Source organism: Dreissena polymorpha, chromosome 8 (genome assembly GCF_020536995.1).
Source record: "Dreissena polymorpha isolate Duluth1 chromosome 8, UMN_Dpol_1.0, whole genome shotgun sequence".
NCBI classification, from domain to species: Eukaryota; Metazoa; Mollusca; class Bivalvia; order Myida; family Dreissenidae; genus Dreissena; species Dreissena polymorpha.
The window spans coordinates 21,323,085-21,340,539 of record NC_068362.1 but is presented as its reverse complement, the minus strand read 5'-3'; the positions used below and the strand labels follow the sequence as shown (position 1 = coordinate 21,340,539).

Sequence of the window (17,455 nt, the reverse complement as noted above, 5' to 3'; positions counted from 1 at the left end):
GATGCGACATTAAACGGTTTCGGTATGCTTGTCATCATATTGTCCGGCTGTAACAACAGACGCTTTGGGAGCAAAGGCTTTGCAATCTGGAGAAGAAAATCGTCCCATTGAGCTACGTCCGCCTCAAGAGCCGAAATATGGGCTTCGAGTTGGGCCCTCTCGCGATCCTGACTTACCGAGTCCTTCTCAAGCACAGACATATCTATCCACCTTTCGTGTGGGTCAATGGGCCTATTTGCGATTGACCGCCCCATTCCACCTCCCCAACATGTTCCGCCCCATCCCCATACCCTAGGGCTTCTCTAAATAATGCGGGGTAAGTACTAAAATCCAACTCGGTCATGTCACCAAAGGTCAGCGGCCGCCCTATAATTGCCTCTAAAGTATCTGGTAACAAATTTCCCGTATTTTCCCGTATCAAAACAATGGCCTGTGCCAGTTGTCTGCCCACCCCCAGAATATTGCATAATCTAGTGGGAGTGTCGTAGTTCACTCGAATTTTTCTGGGGGCTACCGGTAAAAATGGTGGGGTATATCCACTTCCCATATCCATTGTTAATTTAGAACTTTACAAGTAAATATGAAAAAGTTAAATTAATAAACAACCTAAAATAAATGGGCCGAGAAATTCTGAAATAAAAACTTTTGTATCTACTGGTAGACAATTAAAACTTAATTGCCCAACAATAACAAATTAACAAAATCGCTATCACTGTTGTTGCTATCAATAATCAATAAAAACTGAAAGTAAGAAACACGTCGCTTTAACTTGACGTTAAGCACTAATTTCCCGGGACCCAGTTTACATTCGCAATAACACTGCTATAAATAGAATTGCCAAGGACAAAATTCGTGCCCGTAAACTTCTATTTCCTCGGACTTCAGTTACCGATACATCAGCAATTTACACTGCTATATACAGCAGTCAACCAAACACGTTTTTTCATGAACTGCTGCGCACAGAATACGCGCCAACTAATCACGGGAAAATTGCCAATACAAAAAAAAACACGTGGCCATCCGTTGATTACACAAGCAATTAAACTGTAACAAACAGCATTGGAAAATCACGTTTTTTAAGAAATATTTCACCAACTGATAACATGGCCGGCGAATGCCAACTACGATGACGTCTGTTTGTTACACACTTCTTAAAATAGACGAACACTGAGTTCAACAAGTTAACAACAGAAATCACGTTTTATGAAACGAACAGTTTCTATACACTTCAAATTAAATTTGATTCGTCGATTGAAAATAAATTATGTGATGCCGATTGATTTTGCAACTAGCCTAACCGTTAAACACAATTTTCACTTTGCCCCACGTTGGGCGCCATTGTAGTGTTTTTACGGTTAGCTCTTTGTGGGGTTCGTTTACAACAACACCAGTAATTACTTGCAACGGCACTAAATACAATACTCACGTTGGCATCGACTGGAATCCTCGTCAGGATGGCACCAAACGTCCTCGTCGTCTTCGAGGGAACTCGTCGGCTCGTCCACGTCACGAAATGGCACTATACATGTACTTCTAGGAATACACCTCCAGGCAAATACGTACTTAAACACACAGTCACCGGCTTACGTACACATATACTTCTGGGAATACACTTCCAGGCAAATGCGTGTCATTGACACAATCACAGGCAACTCACAGACTCACATGCACAGTCACAGACTCACTTATATCTTCTGGGAATGACCTTCCAGGTAAAGACGTGTTGAACACACATAAATACAATATAATACAACACAAACAGGCTCACAGCTAGACACTGGCTAACATACACAGGCTTAACCCCCTGGAACTACTAACGTACTCAGGGTTACACGCACAGGTTCACAGTTACAGGCTCACAGTTACAGACACACATATACAATACAATACCATATACAATATACAGGCTCACAATTCCTCACACAATACTCACATTGGGACATAGGCACATAAACACATCTACTCCCATCAACGTCCCGTGCACAAGAGACCGTACAAACTCGTGCTACCCAGCATGCACTTTACCGATTTGTCGCTGGTTCCCAATCAGGAGGTATGTGCGCATTTTGTAGACCGGGCACCGGCACAACAGTAGGTAAAAACGAAACATGCCAAAAGCGGGTGGGGAATGGAAAAATATCTTATTTGTTAAATTTGGGCAAATTAGAAGTTTGATGACATTTGGTAAAATACTTTTCTTTAAAAAGAACAATTATTTTAAAACAGATAACTTTGCTGTCTTGATATGTTATTGAATGGTTTATTGTTATAACTTATAAAAACCTTTTTTTTTCAGGAATATCACAGTGTCAACAGAAACTGGGATACTGTATCTCATTCTGCATCAAGCTCAAGACTTCTACACCTGGAGTGGAATTTTATTAACTCTTGCAATTAATATAATACATCATCACAGTTACATAACTATGTTCTTTGAAAAAAATAAAATAAAGATACTTTAGATGTGTGTCTTCTTCATACCCTTACATTAAAAAATATCCTACACATTCAGAAATATAATAAAATGGATGTTGGTTTAAGTTGCTACACATCCAATGTTGTCATGTAATCATTTAACATAACATGTGATGTGTTGACCTGAAAATTAACACTGCTAAGAAAACATTTACTTCGAATTAAAATAAGTGTCCCTTGTCAAATATCCATTGGCTAAATATCCATATGGGTGAAACTTTCACCTGCATCGCAGTCATCCTTAACTGGTTGTGTGTTGGGCTATCCCAATTAACTACCCGTCATGGCAGATTTGTTCAAAGCAAGACAAGTATCAATGTTTGAAGAATTATTATTGCTTTTACAGTCTTGACGCTTACCCCTAGCCAGACAGCCCGGGGCTAGTGATATCAGAGACGTAGATAACATGTTATCTACGTCTCTGGTGATGTGTATTAAATTTGGGCTATTAAAATTTCCAGATTCATATAGTCGGGCTAGTGGGTATTTTAATCTGTTCTATTAAATTTAATGCATACAGATTCGGGCTGCCGCTAGTTGTTTAAAAATGCTAAAGTGAAGACTGCTTGTATATGCTGGTTAGTCTGAGACATTCCAACAAGCAATAACTGTGACACTCCAAAAACTTGCTCTTTAAAGTGTGTGTATGTGCAGGAGCTTGTGTGTGTGTTTGGTACAAGCTCATCTCAAAAACTGATTCACTATTTAGTTTTTAACCTTATAGAAGTAAAACCTGACTGTAAAATGTTTACTTTCATTGTAAAGATTTTGTTGTTGGGATGAAATATTATAAATTGTAATCCCTATGATTAACACAGAAAACATTAACCAAACGCTAATTCCTGTTGATGTAGCAGAGCCAAAAGACCTTGAAGTATAGATGGTTAATGGATGATGTTCCTTATGATAGTACTAGTAGGTACTAGTTGGTTTGTCTTTTTGGATACATCTAATAGTATATTTAATTTTTTTCATTAATAAAATGGGTTAACTTAGTAATCCTGCTCAGTGGTTGAATCTTCTGGAAATGTTAACATAAGCACATATATTGTATTTGATACATGTATGACGGTGACCCTCAACTGCAATTTTGGTTACAGACGGGGTAGCCTAAGGTGTAATTATTTCTAAGCGATGAACCCGAGTTGAGGCTTAAACTTACCAACCCATGAGTGAGTAAGAGATCAGCACTCTACCGGTTTATCTGGCCAGGGTAAGCTTGGAATTGGGGACTTACTTTTGCTTAATAATGATCTTAAATAATATTATAGTTGTCAACAATTTGATTTTTATGTATTGTAAAAGCACAACAAGTTAGGCTTGCATCATAACTAATAAAAATATATAGATTATTATACAATTTACAAATCAAACATATTTAACAATAAAGTAGTCTTATTTGCACTGAAATGTGCAAATACCAATTGGTTTTTATTTCAGAAAATTTAGAAAAATGAGCTAATATAATAAAAAAATGTTTATTTTTTAATATGTTGGTGGGTTTAAATGTACTTGCACTCAAAAATTATAAAAGTAAAGGGTTGCTTTAATTTCTGACAGGTTTCTGCACACAGTACAGTAATTAAGGTATGATTTTGTTATTTTTGTCAGCAGTTAATTACGGCGCCGTTAATTACAATGGTACTGAACTATTATTGAGCAGATGGTCGTTGAACGTTATAATAGAAATAATGATTGTTTTTATTAGTAATAAATCGGCAATTTATCGCTTTTATTCTATTTATAAAGTCAATATAGCGGATAGGTAAGATGTGTCATGTAGAGCGAATACTGGCAGAACCCCCCCCCCCCGAACCCTAAATCTCGCGTTATCTCGGCAGTCTCGTTACGCGTGATTTAACAATGTCGAAATCGTGAATGTACATTATTCTAAAACACGAATACACTACAATACTGTGCTACCATTGTACTATGAATATGTTAAAAAATAAACACATGCTAGTATGTGTTTCGCTTTTGAAAATAAATAACACGAAATGAAATAGCTATTATTTCTCTCAGATTTTAAATTCATTTTAATGTTGTCATCAACTATTTATGTAAGCAGTACACATCACGCAAACATTCACTTTAATCGACAGAATATATTTTAATAAAGTTGTAAATTAATGCTTATTAAATTTAAAACATGCCGCGTGGTTAAAACGGCAATAAAAATGTATAACATAATTATTAAATTTAATACATGCCGCGTGGTGAAAACGGTAATAAAAATGTATAACATAATTATTAAATTTAATACATGCCGCGTGGTGAAAACGGTAATAAAAATTTATAACATAATTATTAAATTTAATACATGCCGCGTGATGAAATATATTATAATTGCAATAGGGGTATGACACTCGAATAAGTGACTCGTACGTTTGTATATTGGATACGCCTTATTTATGACACATACTAATTGATCTTATCTATTACAGTAATTGATAATATACCCTAATGGATTAACACGTCTGTAAGTACCAATTAAAGGTAAAGTGTGATAATCGTTATAATTGTAGACAACAACGGCTTATGTTTGCACATCTGGTGCGCTATTTATAACATAAATATTGATTGATGTTGATAATTACACTAATGCTAATAGAGTGAGCACGTCTTTAATTACTATTTAAAGGTAAAGTGTGACAATCGTTATTATTGAAGACAATATAAATATCAAGTATGGGCATAGTATGGTACCATATTCGAAAAAAATGCCCGCGCCTCCATGTTTGATTTGCTTCAGGAGAATTTACTCCAACTCAAGAGCGGTCACATGTGACAAGTGCCAACGGTGGCATCATATCCGATGTGGAAACACCGGGATATCGGAGGAGGTACCGGGTATATGACGAAGCGGTTCGAAATCAGGATGAACTGCGTTTCGTATGTATGAGGTGTCGTCACTACGATACCTCTGATGATGACATGGATGTAGATAAAGTCGTCCACGTACTGCGGGTGCCTGATGCACCGACGGGCATTGAAGCAACACAGGCTGCTCGGTTGTTGCACGAAGAATCAGGAAGTGGGGATACTATGGACGCGGTGGGAGCAGATCACTCAACGTCAATGTTTGACGTTAGTCGCCCTGAGCGTTCCATGAAGTCTAAAAAGAAGATGAGACGTAAGTTGGCCGATTAAAAATTCATAACATTAATGCTATTCCTATGTTTTAAATCATATTATGTATTGTCCTAGTGGTAAAGAAAAGGTCATAGACCGGACGGACTCGTATGCCACGAAGGAAATAACAAAGACAATGATTGATTGAAAAAGGGCATTTATTTTAAAATGCCATAAAATAACTAAAGAACAGAAAACATATTTTACTGAATGGCATTACCGCCCGCCAAAACATAATGGGCGGTAAACCACGCCCATAAAGCTATATAAGAACAGTAATAAAAAGACATGTAGCAAACGAACATATCGTAAAAACCCATTGTCATAAAGACATGTAGCAAGAGAACATATCATAAAAACACATTTTCATAAAGGCACTTTGAAGGTATTATGAGACAAAATGAAAATACTACATAAAAAATTCACATAAAAAACAAACAATTCCGTTCTAGGCGGAGAAGGGGTGGCGGTGGGTATTGAAAATAATCTCAATTTATTGTATTAGCAGCTGCAAGTAGAAAATCCGAGCGCATAATGGCCAATATCAATATTGATTGGCCAAAGGGCTCACGTGGTCTTATAACTTAAGCCGATTGGTTAATAACATAGCGTGGCTGGGATAGATTATTATTGGTTAGATCGGTCACGTGATTAATCTCTATAATTAGACTAGAAGGCGAACAATCACATAAATTTTTTTATGTATGCATAAAATATTATTTATGTATTGTCCTAGTGGTAAAGAAAAGGTCATAGACCGGACGGACTCGTATGCCACGAAGGAAATAACAAAGACAATGATTGATTGAAAAAGGGCATTTATTTTAAAATGCCATAAAATAACTAAAGAACAGAAAACATATTTTACTGAATGGCATAATGGGCGGTAAAAACCCGCCACAAGGGGAACCTGAAAGGTAACCCCGCCGCCCATGGAGTACGGGAGAGGACCTCATATAGAAAGGGGGGAGCTACCCCTAAAGGTATATGTAGTGGCTTTAAACCGTCAAAAACAAATTGTAGACTGTATGGTTAAGTGAACAGCCGTGTGGCCTGGACACTTACTGAGAATAAATCGAAAATTGCATGTAAGCTGCATAAAATAATAGTAAAAAAGCATGATGAAGATTAATGGATTGCCTAGGGCAAAAATAATTTAAGGTGAAGTCTAAAATATGTGTAAAATAGTAGACATTGCCATTTTGAAGTATTATGCAGGGATGGTTATTAAAATTGAACACAGACTAGAGAAATAACCAGCAGGTTTAACAATTGCACAATGTAAATTGCTAATAAAATAGACAAAGTACGACTGGAAAAACACACAAAAATGTCACGGATTGAACAATGGATAAATGATGAGATCTGTACATGAAGGTCAAATCTAAATCATAATATAAAACACGAAACAAAACAAGTGAAAACCAAAATACAAAAAAAAGGAAAACTGAACATGTTAAGTAAAACATGTGAAACATGTAACTTTGTTGCTGCAGCCTTAAACTGTCAGACAACTAAAGAAAACTATACAGCAGACATTGGCATAAACTAAAAACTGCGGGCACTGTAAAAAGGGTATAATTTACGTATAACCCTAAACTGAACAGTGAACATAAATCTATGGTAAAATGTACAGTGACATAAACCATGTAGGGATGCAAATGTAAGCCCTCCTGTGGAAGGCTGCGGCCTTAACCGTCAAACAAAACAAGGAAAATTAATACATTAAATTTTAAATAAATTATGTACACAAGAAAAGAAAATATTAAAAATTATGTGCAGCCTAAAACTGTCAGGTTAACTCAAGAGAAACTTGCAAGACGTAGTGCTACTACGCTTGCACAGTGACCCAAACAACTGTTAGATGCAAATGTAAGCAATCATGCAGGAAAGCGATGAGGCTGTGGTTTTTAAACCGTCAAGACAATACAAAAACATAAAATATAATTGATACAGCAAATGTTACATAAATTATGTACATAAGGAAAAAAAATTGAAAAACACATAAATACCTGCAGCCTTAAACTGTCAGGTAACAAAACGAAAACTTCCAAGACGTAGAGTCCATATTCTTGAATGAAAATAAAAATGAACTGGCTAGAGATGCAAAGCACGTATGGTTCCCCTCCATAATGTAATCAAAAGCTGCCGCCTACACAGTCAGTGTCTGATAAGTTGGGGGTATTAAAGGGGTAATGGTGTAGATCGAATGTACTTAACATATGCGTTTGATCGCCAACGTCCCAAACGTTGGAGTTGGGAGGCAGGCATTTTATGGGAATGGGCGTGAGTAGCACCTCCGATGCGAAAAGAGTGGGATGTGTAAAATTGTGGATTTAGATCAGAAGCCACAACACATGTTCGAAGATTTGACCTAAAGAAAGCAGTGGTGACAGGATTCCCATTACGAAATTGGAAAAGGGGGCCTGTTTGCGTAGGGCATAGCCGTAGGTATCTTACTAATGCACGAACAGGGCATAGCTGTTTGTCAGATTGAAGGGCAAGTGGAACAGCGGTAGTTTGACCTTGTGAGTGTTTGTAATTACGAACATTTATTACTGCCGATGAAACATTGGCATTTGTGTACATGAAAGTGAGGTCCTTGCGCAACACGGTATTTTGGTGACCGTTTTCGGAAATGGAAAGTTCCCCTACCCGGAAAAGGCCAAAAAAGGCAGTAAGAAACATGGCCTTTAAAAGGACCCGGTTGTAATGGTCCAGTATGTGGGAATGGAGGGCAGCCAGTAAAGTTTGGATGTTGGCCACAGTGAAAGGCAGGCGTTTATCCGCAGTTGACATGCGGCGGATACTGTACAATAACTTTTTTATCACGAAGGATTCCGTGGGGTTGACCATATTGTATAATTTATGAATGTAACCAAGAGCGGAAACGTATGTAGAAATAGTGTTAGCCCGAAAATTTTGATTGTGACAGTACGCGATAAATTGTGCCAAGCGTTCAGATGAAATGGGTAAGCATTGCAGCGTAGGATAATGAGCCAAATGAAAGCGTTGGTATTGGAGAAAAGCATTTTTATAGCTGGCTTTTGTGGAAGGAGCAAGGGATCTGTTTAATAAATTGTAAACTGTTTGATTCAAATTATGAACAGGTACTCTGGAATGGTTGTTGGAAGCTGGTCCATGAGGGGAGCCCTTTCCTTGAATTTGGCGATCTGTAAACGAGAAAGGAGGTCAGGTAATAAATTGTATTTTCCCGGGATGTGTTGTGCGTGCAAAAGGATATTATATTTCATACTGGCTAAAATGATACGGCGGACTAGTGACATAATGACAGGGACTCGGCATGTCTGTTAATTAATAATGTGAACCGCGGCTTCATTGTCAGTGTGTAAAACGATACACTTATTTCTAAGTTGTTGACCCCAGATTTCCAATGAAAGAGAAATTGGAAAAATTTCCTTAAAAGTTATGTCATAAGCCAACCAAGCTTCTGGCCAGGTACCTGAAAACCAGTGTGACTCAAAAATAGCTCCGAAACCTAAAGCTCCAGATGCATCTGTATGAAGATGCAAAGTATCGGACGTGAGCCAACGTTGTTCAGTGAGTACTTGTTTCCCATTAAAATGTTCAAGGAATAAGTGCCAAGCGCGTAGGTCCTTGCGGCTTTCCTTGTTTAGCGTAATGTGATGGTGAGGTTTGGAGACATTCAGTGTCAAATCTATGAGTCTGCGCAAGAAACCGCGACCGGGAACTATGACTTGGCAGCAGAAATTTAAAAGACCCAAAAGGGATTGCAGTTCTTTAAGGGTGACCTTACGTGACTTAACGAAAGAGCTTAAAAGTGTCCTGGCTTTTATTAACTTGTCTGCAGGAAGACGTGCTTCCATAAGGATTGAGTCTAATTCAAGACCCATAAATGTAATGATAGGAGTAGCCGTGACAGTTTTATCTGATTTGATGGGCACACCAATTTGGGCACAAAATCTTAAGAAATTGTCTAAACTTCTTTGACATATAGGAGAGTTAACTGGACCCATGAATAAGAAGTCATCTAGAATGTGAACCATATGTGGGATGTGTAAATGTGTGACCGAAATAAATTGCAAGGCGGAACTGAAACGTTCAAAAATGGCACAAGAAGACGAGGCTCCCATTGGGAGACAAGTATCGTAAAAGAAATTATCTTCAAATTGTATACCTAGTAAGTGATGGTCAGAAGGGTGGATTGGGATTAACCTGAAAGCCGAATCAATGTCTGTTTTGCTGAAAAGAGCCCCAGGGCCAATACTCAAAAGGAGGGCTACGGCGTCGTCGAAAGAGCAATATGAAACTGAAGCTAGTTCGGGCTCAATATAATCATTAATGGATTGACCTGGAGGATAACTGAGGTGGTGTATTAACCGGAACTGACCAGGAGATTTTTTAGGAACCACGCCAATGGGACTTACTCGAAAATTGCCAAGGGGAGGGGATGAGAAAGGACCCTTAACCCTACCGGCTTGAAGTTCTTCGTTAAGTTTTTGACGGACAATATCAGGGTGTTGTTTGCATGATGTAAGGTTAGAGGCTGAAGCTGAAACCCGAGGACCTAAATAACCTAATTTGAAACCGGAAGTAAAACCTTCTATCAAATAGTTAGCCCATTGGTAACCTGACAGAAATTGGGAGAGTTTATGAATGTAAATTGGGGTAACCACAGCTGTTTTATTTGGCTTGTTTATGCTGTGCAGCGGGTTTGGGGGTGGAGGGGGCTCTGGCAGCGTGTTCCTTTGAGAAGAAGGAGCATTCGTAAGCTGGGTGTGAACCCCTGCAAAAGCCGCAGACATGGGGGTGTGGGCAAGAAGGGACGTGGCAGAGGGAGCGTCTGTTATAATGGAAGCAGGTTTTGTCAAGGAATCTTTTGACGGGCGACGATGGTTTTGGGGTGGGTCTTTGGGGACGAAAAGAGGGGATGGAGGGGGCCAACGTGCTTGCCATGAGCCAAAACTCCGTATGGAGTCGGTCCCATGGAAGTGGAATAGTTTCCCGTAGGATTCTGAAATGGTTGTCGTAATACGAAAATGCTAAGCCCGGACGACGGGTTGCAAGGTCTCTAACGATCTCTGCATATTTTAGCAGAGCTTGAGTCTCTGCTGGGAACTTTAACGTGTAAACCGCTATAAAGCGGAGGAAAGCGGTTGTCCAGAGCTCAATGTTGGTTATCTTCCTTGAGCTTGATTTAGGTGTTATGGATATTTGTGCGTTTCTATCCATTTGTAGGGTATATTGGGTGGCCTGGCCAGACATTGCCGATGGTAGGAGAAGGGCCAAGTCCACATATTTGTTTTTCCAGATGTCTTTGCACACCGACTTTTTAACTTGGCTGATAATTGGGGTACTGATCGGTTCAGCATACAACATGCCCGTACCTTGAAGAAGGTCCGCCCCATGTGAACGAACAGCCTGATGAAAAGTCAGGGCATGGTCCTCATCCGATGATCCCGAGGAGTCGCTGTCATAATCCACTAGAGGCATGGCCGGTTCCGCATTTAGGCCTGGACGTCCCAATGGGAGTGGAAGGGGAAGTGGCTGATGGACAGTTGACGTGTCCTGCCGAACCTCTGAGAAGTGTTGATTTTGGATTTGACCAGCAGGGGAGGGAACCATGGATGTGGTAGCACTAACCAGCCGTCTGCTCGGTGCGTCGGGAATGGCGAGCTCTTCAACTGTGACCGGGGCCGGCTCCTCATTAGGCGCCGACGATTTTGACCTTTTAGAAGGCTTGGGGGTGGCTGTAGACCCATCGCAGCAGGGACAGGCGCTCAATGTAGCCGTCCTGCTACGTTTTCCCCCACGTTTCATCTGGAAAACATAATGAACCTGTCAGTCTGACTATATAAGCTATAGTATTAACCAAAATAACCATGGACTGACTTGAAACTGAGCTCAGGTAAAATAGTTCCTTCGTAGGGAACTTGACATTAGTATCAGCCAAGGCAAATAGTTCCTGCGTAGAGGAATATAACATTAATAAAAGCCTGAATTGCGTAGAATATCAGGCAATTCCTGCGTAGAGGAATATAACATAAATATCAGCCTGAATTGCGTAGAATATCAGGCAATTCCTGCGTAGAGGAATATAACATCAATATCAGCCTGAATTGCGTAGAATATCAGGCAAAAATATTGAAAATAAATAAGCCTTGCTGAACCAATGACTAAAATCAGGCAACATAGTTCTGTGTAGAGAACTGTAAAATCAGTTTCAGACCAGGCAAAAGAGATCCCGCGAGGAGGGCCATTTATCATCAATATCAGACAATTGCTGAGTAACGTCAGACAAAATATTGAAACATAAGCCTGGCCTGAGCTGTTAATTTATAATGGGCATAATAGGTCCTGCGTAGAGAACTATAATATAAGCCCGGCCTGACAGCTAAGTTAAATATAACTATTATAACATAAATATCCAATATAACAGTTAACTTAACTGAGCCATAAGTGGATAGCAATGAAAGCTTGTGCTGGTAGCTAACATCAGTAAGGATATATAGAAAATATCTGAGTAGTCAGAACTACATGTAATTAATAAACTGTCAAAATATTACACAGTTATAAATATAGTCCTACTTGGACTCTTAAGCTGATATCTTAATCAGGTAGACTAGATAGAAACCTGTATTGAAATCAGGCACAATATATACAAAATATAAGAATACGTATCTATACTGAATCAGATTGACTGATTCAAGGCGGCGACCACTGCAGCTCGGATGTTGTTGAAGAAACGAAGCAGGCCACGAGATGAAAGGTGACAACCATCCTCCGCAAAGTTCGAAAGTATACAGTCAGGTGACCAGAACCCCTTCAGACGCCACAGGTAGGTTCGCCCATTGGGTGAAGAATTGAGCCATTGAATGAGTAGCCTGTTCATTTCATCAACTCTGGTGTTGAACCATTGAGGATCCACTGGGTAACGTGTTTGACAGGTAGGTAAGTGTCGATGAAGTGTTTGCAAGACTATAACTTGAGATATTCCATCAACATAAAGAATCGTGTCCACTAGATCGCGAATTGCCGAAGCCACGGAAAGTGGTGATTGATGTGGTTGATAAAGATCATTAGTCCCTATTACCAGAATCACTATGTCCGGATTAAAATCCAAGATTTCTTGTAACTTGCTGTGAAGACGATCAACCGTGGCACCGGGAAAACCCGAGTATTGGATAAACGGACAACCCGCGAGACCCAAATCGTACCGGAGTGACGAATCATAACGAATGAAGTCCTTCAACCTGCTCACGAAAGAGTGCCCGAATACCAGAATCCTCTTCGGTATGGGCGCCGCCATCTTGGATCTCGTCACGGGAGACTTCTTTCCGAGACTTCGTTGTACTGAATATCAGCTAACAAAGGTTGTCACCTTTATCCCAAATTAACACAAAAAGTAATGGTCGCCGCCAAATGAAATGTAATCCATTGTAAAAACGAAGTGATAATGCGTCGTATGGTATAAAGAGTAACTATGAAATAACCGCTAAGACGCGTAAATATTGAAAATAATCTCAATTTATTGTATTAGCAGCTGCAAGTAGAAAATCCGAGCGCATAATGGCCAATATCAATATTGATTGGCCAAAGGGCTCACGTGGTCTTATAACTTAAGCCGATTGGTTAATAACATAGCGTGGCTGGGATAGATTATTATTGGTTAGATCGGTCACGTGATTAATCTCTATAATTAGACTAGAAGGCGAACAATCACATAAATTTTTTTATGTATGCATAAAATATTATTTATAGCAATACATTATAATGTATCACTACAGTCATATATGATATATATATATACATATATCACTTACTCATTTGTTAATTGAATAAATTAATTGGGTGGACAAATTAAAAAGTTATCATAACTATAATATACAATAATAGATCAAACAAATACAAATATTTGTTGTTCTATACAAATAACAACAACATTCCTATGTTTTACTTCTTATTATAACAACAATTACAATTGTTCTACTTTACACTTTAGTTCTATATAACAACAACAGCATTTATTCCGCAATAAAGCTTATACAAGCCCGCATTATATATGCATTTTCAATTTATAGTATATATCGCATACTTATTTGTTATTTGATTAAACTAATTTGGTATTATTCATATTAATTTATATATAGTAATCAAATATGATTTCTTTCAGTGACCTCAACGATGAAACCGTCCACGATGTCGTACACCTACCGGGTACATGAGCACCTACATACACTGTGGTGGATGGTGGTTCCAAGAAAGGTTCGCGGAAGCTAGTATCCAGTGAAGGCTATGCGTTTGTGTTGTAGAGAACCCTGGTCTCTGGTGTGACGGAGTGGCGATGTAGCGTCCGAGGAAAGGGAACTGGTTGTCCGGCGGTCATCAAGCAAACTGGGTATGCGTTTGTGAAAGGATCACGGGGGCACAGTCACCCAGCAAATCCCGGCCTTCTCACTGTTGTTCAGAACGCGAAAGAGGTAATTATATTTAATTTATCTGTCATAAAATGTCCAAACATTTTTATTTTATTAGTTCAACGTCGAAAGTATACAGGACTTAAAACTAATCGAACTCTTTATTATTATGTGTTCCGCTTTTAATTACAGAATTAAATAAAATGTTCAATCATTTTTAATAGTTGCTAGTATGTGTTTCGCTTTCAATTACATATCAAGCGGCAGCTCGAGGTGACGTGGTTGAGAGTGCACTCGTCATTGTCCGTTGTGTGTTGGAGGAATTAAACGACCCAAACCTACCACCCGGTGCTCGAAAGAGTGAGCAGACGTGTAAATATATATTTCAACTGCCACCAGTCTTGTTGTACGAATATAACTCACACAAAAACCCAATAAACCCATCCTGACGGACGCCACAATGTGTGTTTGTTTAGAAGTATTCTATATAAATGTGTGTCTGAAATTGATGTGTATTTTGGATGTCGATATTATAACAAACAATAAAGGAATTTACAAAGGTATCCATATTTGTGTCCTTACATGCTTGAATGAACATGAAATACTACAATTTTAATATTTTCTTAAATTTATTCATACAATATTGAAGGAACACGAAAGAAATATTTATAAAAATATGGTCCGTATGCTTCCCAAATCTGGGCCGTATGGTCCGCAAATCTGGGCCGTTTAGTCCGATAATCCTTACACGTTGAAATAATATAAAACATGCTTTAATGAACATGAAATACTACAATTTTAATATTTTCTTAAATTGGTTCATACAAAATTGAAGGAACACGAAATAAATATTAATGAAGACATGATCCGTATGCTTCGCAAATCTGGGCCGTATGGTCCGCAAATCTGGGCCGTACGGTCCGATAATCTGGGCCGTATAGTCCGAGAATCTGGGCCGTATGGTCTAGGCCGTATGGTCTGTACAGTCGAATTCGCCAGCATGTTAATAATGCATGTACGATGTGAATCTTAATTTAGTTTAACGGTTCATTTTAAATTCCTACAACGATATCTATTCATACGACGCACGAACACTAACTAAAAAGACGAATGTATAATTGTAGGAAAATATGTACGAAATATCTTCTTCACAATCAGCTCGGAGCGCTAATTTGTCTGTGCTGCATTTTATGAAATTCGTCTTCAATGTATAATTTTTCTTATCTATTTTGCACGGTGATAAGGCGATTTCCACAACTATTCCGCTCACCGTCAAAATTTTACACTTCTGATAATAGCACCGTATGCTTCTGACGAGAAGAAACATGGATGACGAAGCAATATCAGCTAAGTGGGTGACAAAAGTTTTATTATAAGACACTGCAAAATGATTGCCACTAGCGAAGCACTCCGCCGAATTTCTGAACCAATATGTCGTCTATTTAAAAGTTGACCAGTCGTGAAATGTTAAGCATTACTTTGAAATAGTGTTTACAAAAAGTCGTGTCGCGCTCGACACCATTTGTACTTGTGAGAAAAATGTAAAAATGAGATGATTGTCGATATGTCAGACCCGATGTAACAGACTTAAATCATTGTATACATAAAAAGAGCATGCAATACGAACCTGTTTGTTTCAATATCTGTTAAAGGCCTAATTGACATGACGCCTTATCTATGATCGCTCCGCCCACTAGAATTGATCCACCAATCAGCGATCAATTAATCGGGCGCACTCGTTCGCAACGACCTGTCCGCCATTTTCTAGACAAGCTACATGTTTAGGTTCACTTTTATTCCAACGAGTTTCTTTTGTTTTCCTCTTTAAAAAAAACGATTAAAAATGGTTAAACGGTGTCAATGGGGATTATGTAACTCGGACAATCGATGTCCTGACAGATTAGTTGGTGGCATTGAAGTTATTTCGTTTCCAAATCCGATGGATGGATAAAGGCAGATCTCATTTTTAAACGAGTTTCATTTATTTTGTTCGGATTAAAAAACGGAAATGAAATATGACAAAACGGTGTAAAAAAGGGTTAATGTATCTCTGACATTTGGTATCCAGAAAGATAAGTTAGATGAATTAAATTTATACCATTTCCAACGCGGCAATGCGGTCTTGACAAGAGCGAGTGGAAGCTTCAAGAATTACCGAGATCCCCTTTATAGAACATTAATTTATTTCACAAACTTGAAATGTCATATAAGCAATAACTAAGCATTATTAAGTTTGTATTATGTCACGTGTGCATGTAAAATAATTGAGAATTTTGGTACCCAATTCGTGTAACTTTACGAAATCCCCGTTAGAAATCGCGTATCTGTGTGTGTCAGAAACAAGTGAAAACCATTTTGTTATTTTTTTAATAAAGACGTATCGATAAATGCTATTGTAAAAGAGTTATTATTATTGATATTAGTTAACCAATAAATGCGGTAACTTCGGGGAAGTCGGTACTTGCGCGAGCGTCTGATATTGGTAGCCTTATTAATTTATAATAGCCTGACCGTATTCCATTTCGTACAACCCTAATTTTATATATAAAAATGTCCAAAGTTCCTGTGTTGTTTTTTGCGCTTTAAATTATAGTGATTGATAAATGTTCCATAAGCAATGTTTAATATGATTACTTTTATACGCAATAACATGTGGGATTGAGGTACCCACCCGGCGTCAGAAAGCGCGTAAAACTTCACCGAATTCCCAGTTATAAAGCGCTATTTCGTGTCAAATACACGGGTAGGGGGGAATATTTCGGTAATAATTTTGTTAATAACACGGGTAAATACCGATGAAGTGTTAATTTATTGCAAATACCACCATTACACGTAATAACGGGTTCGATTTCGGTAAGCGCGCAAGCGTTTAAGAGCGTGTTTAATGTACCGATTTACCCGTTATAAATAGCTGATGTTCTCTTTAATCGTGTATATTTTGCATTTGCAGAATAACTAAATGGCATCAACCCCTTTACAAGTGTAATATGGTGTTAAACAAGTCCATAAAATCATCCGGAATATCGCGTAAATCTATATGCAGTCTATAGGCAAAGAAGCCATTTTGGTGTTAGCTTGTCTAGGTTTTCTTCCCGCTGTGCCACGTGATTAAGTGGGCGGAGCGATCACTAATAAGGCGTCATGTCAATTGTTTGGTGAAAACATGCATCACTTACATAAATATCGATGCACCGCGCAACATTATATTCCGTGTCACTGAAATTCGTGGCATCGCTAACTTCTGCAAATGGTTTCAAATGATAAGCTAGAACGAGCCATCGTGAGCAGAATTTATTTACGATAATCTTCCATTTATAAAAGTTATATGTCCCAGAATTAATATTGAAAATGATGGCATGCTTGCACCAAAAAAGGTTCACCGGGATCGATTGTCTTGCTTTCCAGTACGTGGAGGGCACATATTTAAGTCTCATGTTTCAATTTATCTA

The 17,455-nt window shown here is 38.5% G+C and overlaps 1 protein-coding gene across 1 annotated transcript; it reads left to right on the top strand.

Annotated features, from left to right (window-relative positions):
- The first annotated feature begins 5,288 nt into the window (after positions 1–5,288).
- On the top strand, positions 5,289–14,034 carry LOC127843180 (uncharacterized). Its single transcript, XM_052373044.1, has 2 exons — positions 5,289–5,608; positions 13,763–14,034. The coding sequence occupies exons 1-2, from the start codon at positions 5,374–5,376 to the stop codon at positions 13,867–13,869; spliced, it is 342 nt and encodes a 113-aa protein (XP_052229004.1). The 5' UTR covers positions 5,289–5,373; the 3' UTR covers positions 13,870–14,034.
- Positions 14,035–17,455: the final 3,421 nt, after the last annotated feature.